This window comes from Mirounga angustirostris, unplaced genomic scaffold, assembly GCF_029215605.1.
Source record: "Mirounga angustirostris isolate CCGP_5_RB_7025 unplaced genomic scaffold, mMirAng1.0.hap1 SCAF_17, whole genome shotgun sequence".
NCBI classification, from domain to species: domain Eukaryota; kingdom Metazoa; phylum Chordata; class Mammalia; order Carnivora; family Phocidae; genus Mirounga; species Mirounga angustirostris.
The window spans coordinates 51828619-51835060 of NW_026991725.1; the positions used below are offsets into that span (position 1 = coordinate 51828619).

The following is a 6442-nucleotide window of genomic DNA, read 5'->3' on the forward strand; positions in this document are numbered from 1 at the left end:
TTTTAAAGATTTATTTATTTATTTGAGAAAGCGAGAATGAGAGAGAGAGAGAATACATGAGAGGGGGGAGGGTTAGAGGGAGAAGCAGGCCCCTTGCCGAGCAGGGAGCCCGACGCGGGGCTCGATCCAGGGACTCCAGGATCATGACCTGAGCCGAAGGCAGTCGCTCAACCAGCTGAGCCACCCAGGCGCCCCACCTTACGTTCTTTCTTAAACCAAGCCTCGAACTTAACTCAAAAGAACATCTGCTTGAATATGTTCTCGGTTCCGGCCTTTCTGGCTTCCCCCGAAAGTCAGAGCGGCAGAAGGGGAGGCGTGGAGCACGGTTCCAGGGCACCGCGGGGAGATGGGGGGACTCCCTTCCAGACACAGGGCCCCCGCCGGCTGCCCACCCAGTGAGCGATCTGCTGGGAGAGGCCACCCGGTCCTCGGGTTCGATGGCTGAGAAGCGCTCATAGGACGGGTCACGATTCTGTGATGCTTTTGCACGCACGAGGCTTTGTAACTGCTACAATCCTGGGAATCCACCGTCCTTGGTCTTGTGGAGCAGAGGTTTAGATCGACTGTCAGGGCACGGGGTGGTTAAGGCGAGGGAGGGAGCTGAAGCCGCGTTGGAGAGCCCGTGTCCTTGTCTTGTCCATGCTGCACGCTGACGGAGCCCGGGGAGCACGCGCCATCGTTAGAGTAGATTTTGTTCCGTGGGGGGTGGAGGGCGAGCGGAGCTGGGAGAGAAGAGTGCCCGAGGCCTCCTTGGGCACCTAAAAGACGGTTCCTTGTGGACTTAGCGCCGTGCCCAGCAGCCCTCGCTTAATCCTGACACGTGAGTGATCGCTTTCTCAGAACGTTTGCCCCTGGACGGGATCGTCCCGGTGTCCGATTTGGTCATTCTTACGGGTTCAGTGTCAGTGAAAGGTGTCAAGTGTTCGTCATCGTGTCGCACGATCGAGTCAATAAAAGGAGGGGGATGAAGGCAGCATGAGGAGGGGGAGCCCGCAGTACATACATCTGCAGAGTCTACGCCCAGAGGGCCCGAGTCTGGAAAGGAAAACGGGGGAGGCAGGTACACAGGACGGGGCGGGACGGAGAAGTCGGGGGAGGACTTGGCCGTCTGTGGCTCTCTCAGGATCCAGGAGCTGGCGTGGGCAGGGGCAGCCAAAAGCCAGCGTTTCCTGTCCCACCACGCTCCCCCCGCTCCGGCCCGCCCCACTCCAGTCGTCCCTCTTGGGCCCTGTGTCACCGACTCCCCCTTCCTCCGTGTACCCCCGACACCTTCTACCACCGCGAAGTGAAGCGAGGACACTGGGCGGCCGGCCACGGCCCGTGCACGGGAAATTCGTTCTCCGCTCCGGCCAGGGCCGTGTAGATCGTGGCAGCAATCCGGGGAAGGGGAGGTTAGGGAGCAGAGGGGGAGCCATGAAAACTTGCAGTTTGAGGTGAATTTTTAGAAACTGCATTGGCTGTCATGGGAGCCGGGTCGAGGGGGGGAGCGGAGGGAGGGGGCCTCGGGGACAGCCGGCTTCATTTCATGACCTTGTGTGTGCCTGTGTTTTCTCTTTCAGTTTCCAAGAAGTTGGCTCCGATTCCACCCAAGGTCCCCTTCGGCCAGCCGGGGGCTATGACCGACCAGTCCGCCGGCCAGCCGTCCCCGCTCAGCCTGTCCCCCACCCCACCGAGCACCCCATCGCCCTACGGACTGAGTTACCCGCAGGGGTACTCCCTGGCCTCCGGTCAGCTCTCCCCGGCGGCGGCCGCGGCCCCTCCCCTCACCTCCCCCGCCGGCTTCCCGAGCACTGCAGCCAAATCTCGGCCCACCCCCAAGCCCCGACAGAGACCCACCCTGCCGCCCCCTCAGCCTCCCACAGTCAGCCTGCCAGCCCCGAGTCCGCAGTCCACGGAGCACCCCGTGCTGGACGGCATGGCCCCCGGGGAGAGCATGTCGACAGGTAACCAAGCCACGGCGCCGCCGTGGTTTTCCACGAACCTCAGCTGGGTGTGCCCAGCGGCGGGATCCCTGGTGCCACTGCCCATGAGCACGTCTGTCTGCCCCGGGGTGGTGCCACGCGTGGCTTCTACGATCATCTCGGGAGCCCCCCCCCCCTCCATGAGGCCGGTGGACATCAGCCCCGGGATCCAGATTGTCCTGCAAAAGGGCTCTTTTCGGGATTTCTCGCAGTGGATGCCCGCCGGTGCAGGGTCCTGATTCTGTTCCTAATCGGGGGTTTGGGCACCGAGGACTCGGAGGTGGTGCTCGGTGCTTCGGGAGAGGCTGGGGGCGGGGGGCGGGGCTCTGATCGCAGACTGGCGGCGTCTAAAGCGCAGGTGAGGCATTTGTGGCTCTCCTTGGGTGGAGTCCGGGCATCTACAATGGTACAGACCCTTACCTTGAGCCCAGAGGCTGGGAGCCAGACACTGTTTGCTACTGACGTAATAAGCCTTATCAGAAACCTGCATTTCCAGCAGTGTTTAGAGAAGGGCCGGTTTCAGGAAAGATGCCGGTCCCCTTGGTTCTTTGAGGAGCTTATTGACAAGCCCGCAGCTACTAAATTTAGTCTTGCTTTAAGTTTAAAAGTCAAGATGGAGCTATTCTCCACCCCACCCCACCCCCGGCCCGCCGCCCCAGAAAAATGTAAAAGTGTGAAATTACAAACACACCACATTGGGCAAAAACCGATCGTCGGTTGGAGAAAGAGGACGTTTTTGCAACATCTCCCCAGATACTGTGACCACGTGACAGTAGAGACTCGGGGCGTGTTTGTGGCTAAAGCCAGGCGAGCGTCTCCCTCGTTCAGGGAGGCAGACAAAGCGCTGGACCGTGTCTTGGCAGAGATGCAGGCCACGTGTCCCCAGACGGCAGAGCCCGGGCGCGTCCGTTCAGGGTCGCCCCAGGTAGCAGCTGAGGCACACGCGGCCCGGATACGTGCACGCAGCACGCAGATGCCGCGCGCGCGCACACCGCCCCCCAGATACACGCACGCAACCTGCAGATGCCGCGCACGCACGTGCACACACACACACACACTACACAAATACCAGATTCATACACCCCCCCCAGATACATGCGTGCAACACGCAGGTACGCTCCATGCAGACACAGGTGCACACACGCATGCACGCGCACACACACCCCAGATACATGCGTGCAACACGCAGATACGCTGCACGCACACAGGTGCACACACACATGCACGCGCGCACACACAACCAGATACATGCATGCAACACGCAGATACGCTGCACGCATGCACGCACATACACACCCCAGATACATGCGTGCAACACGCAGATACGCTGCACGCACACACAGGTGCACACACACATGCACGCACACACACACAACCAGATACATGCGTGCAACACAGATACGCTGCACGCACACACACCCCAGATACATGCGTGTAATACGCAGATACGCTGCACGCACACAGGTGCACGCACACACACCAGATACATGCGTGCAACACGCAGATACGCTGCACGCACACAAGGTGCACGCACACACACACACCCCAGATACATGTGTGTAATACGCAGATACGCTGCACGCACACACACAACCAGATACATGCGTGCAACACGCAGATACGATGCACGCACACACAGGTGCACGCACGCATGCACGCCCCACCACACACAGTACACATCACCTGCACACGCCCGCACCCATCCGTGCACGTGCTCCGAAGGGCCGTGTGGTCCTCGGCAGTCGGCGCACTGGGATTTCCGATGGGGATTGTACTTCCAGGCCCGTGTTTCTGTGCAGGAGGGAGGCTTTCCCCCTCCGTCAGAGGGAAGGGGGAGTGAGCCCGTGGGGTCAGCTCCTGGCGCCCATGACGAGGCCAGTCCAGCTGGAGTGTTTGGGAGGAGCCAGGAGGTTGCAATATTGTGGGGAGCAGGCAGCCCCTGGCAGTTCGGCTGCTTTATTTGTGGGTGTGATTCATGGCGAACGAACAGCTGCTGACACCTACCCCGAGGCTCATAAAATATTCAGGAAATTCCTCCCCGAGAGTCGACAGCACCACTTCCCGCTGGTCGCTGGTCCCTGGTGCTGGTGATGCGCGTTTCCCACGGGAGCGTCCACGGGCGGAGGCACGGTGACGGCAGGAGCTCAGGGTCACCCCGGGTCAGCCCGAGGGCCCCCCAGCCGCCCCAGGGAAGGGCTGCCGGGGAGCGTGGACGCTGAAAGCACCGGAAGGAGCGCAGGGTGTCACTGGAGAGGAACAGAAAGGGGGGAACGCCATGGGAGTTGAAACTGGGGGGCCTCCCGCTGGGCTCTTCCGGAACGGCCGACCTTGAGTGGTACCAGCACCCCGGCCTCCACACTGTGGCGTGTCCGTCGTGTTCTTTGGCAGCAGGCTGTCGTTCTGTCCGTCCGCACGGGTCTCGGCCGGTGCAGCATCTGTGATGCTTTGGTGTGACCCCCTCCCCCCCACCGTGATACTCGGTGTTCTTGATTGTCACGTTCTCGTTTCATCGTGTTTATGCCTTTCTCCGAATCCTGTCGTTGTGTTCCTGCAGCTGTGTGACCTGAGGGCCGCAGTTGTGGATACGTGTGAGGGGGATTTCAGGGTAAGCGGCCCCAGCCCGCCGGGCCCCGGCGCTTGCTCGGCTCTGCATGTGGCTCGGGCCTCCTCCCCGCATGGCAGCTCCGCTCCGTGCCTCCCCCCACGCGGCCTCGGCGGGGGGGAGCGCCCCGGTCCCCGAGCTCCTCCAGCTTTTGCGGGGGGGATCACTGGCCTCCTGCGGGCTGGCTGGCTTGGCACTAGGAGACGGGGAGGAAGTCCGCAAGCAGGCTTCGCCGGCTCTCCCCTCTGCCTCTGGCTCTCGGGCACCCGGGTCAGCCCCGCGATCCCTCTCCCTGGGGCCTAGAACCACAGGGCTCCCAGGTCCGCTCTTCCTGTGGTGTCTCTCTTCCTCGGGCTGCCTGCCGCAGACCTTGGTGCCCGGTGCCCCGGTCGCTGCGTACGCCTTGGCTCGGGGAGGTGTCCCCAGGAGGGTCCTGGGGCACAGCGGGTACGGCGGGCCAGCCTCTGCTGCGGGGTCGGAGCGGCTTCTCTGCGGCCGTGAGGTCGTCCTGGCAGACCCCCCCCTTTGAGAGGTGGGCTCTAGCTTGCCTTCCTCGGGGCCAACACAGCGGGCGAGCCCTGAAGAACCCCCAGTGGTAGGATTCAGGCCAGAGCTTGTGTCCCCCAGGGCCTCTGGCCGGCTGGCTCCTCGCTCAGTATCGGGGGGGGGGGGGGAGCATTACACCGGTTTCTGCCTCCTCTCCTCTGCCACAGCAGGCAGGTGTTCAAGATTAAAACCAAGGGACGTGCAGGAGAGAAGCCGGCGGGAATCAGGGGTCCTTGTCTGCTAAGCCCTGGGTCCTGTGGACACTTGGGGCAGCAAGCACAACACAAGGGCGTCCCCTGCCTGCCCACCCACAGGTCTCATTCCAGACACTTCTGACCCTGGCAGTCGGTGGGGGCTTCTCTCCCCGATCCTGCAGTCGGTGGGGGCCTCTCTCCCTTGATCCTGCTCTCTGGCGACTGAGTTGCCTTCCCCGAGGGGTCTGAGGGAACAGCCAGCATCCAAGCTGACAGGTCCTGTTCAAACCTGTCATCCGGCTCTGAGATTCCCCTTGGGGCCACAGGGAAGGTAAACCCGCCCGAGGCCACTCTCCCTACATGACAGGAGATTTGAAATCCGAGCAGCAAAACGCTGCAGGGCAGGGGGCCCCAGCCGAAAGGGCAGGACACAGGCCCGCAGCTGTACCCCGAGGATGGAGGAGTGTCACTAGCAGAGCCGAGCGTGGGACCCCCGTCTCTGTGCTGAGGCGGCGGGACGAAGACAGGAATGACGTTTTGAGGACTGGGGGGAGGGGGGCTGGTGACAGAAGGACCTTTTGTCCCGGAGCTTCCATGTTTGTATGTCTTTTCGCGCAGCGTCCACATGTCCGTCTGTCCACCTGGTGTAGTACGCTTAGGCTGAATGTTGGTTTTACAAAAAAATCCTAACGACGACGAAACCAGCCCACCCACCCCCGGCTGGCCCAGAGCCGCCCCCGTTCTGGGAATGCCTCCCCTGTCATCCGGGCCCAGGGTGACGGCAAGGCTCAGTGGGGCCCGAAACGAGGCAGGCCAAGGATGGGGTGACACTGTCCGATTCTCGGTTCTGGGCCCACCGTGCTCCCCCAGCGTCCACAGGCTGAGCGTGCCGCCACCCCTTGGGTGTCCTCCGTGGGCTCGCCTGTCCTGAGCTGCCTCCCCCCCGGGAATGGAATTGGGGGGTGCGCAGAGGCCGTGGCCCAGGAGCTGTTGCCGCGCTCCTCGAGCGTCCCCGGCCCGATGCGACTGGCTTGCTCGGGTCGTGCACGCTCACGGGGCGGGAGCGGAGCAGCCCAACCCCAACCCTGTGGTGCAGCAGGCTGCCTCGGCCGCCCAGGGGGCCCGGCCACCACCACCTC

General features: G+C 62.7%; 1 protein-coding gene across 5 annotated transcripts in view; it reads left to right on the forward strand.

Moving 5' to 3' along the window:
• The window catches only part of ARHGAP44 (Rho GTPase activating protein 44), a 166052-nt gene that overhangs the window by 158195 nt on the left and 1415 nt on the right, over positions 1-6442 (forward strand). For 4 of the 5 annotated variants that reach the window (XM_045889824.3, XM_064583051.1, XM_064583053.1 and 1 more), the window contains one exon: positions 1560-1943. In XM_045889824.3, the coding sequence (XP_045745780.1) occupies positions 1560-1943 (384 nt within the window). Of the gene's footprint in view, positions 1-1559; positions 1944-4515; positions 4567-6442 lie in introns of all 5 variants that reach the window. The other variant, XM_045889825.3, reaches the window with a different exon arrangement.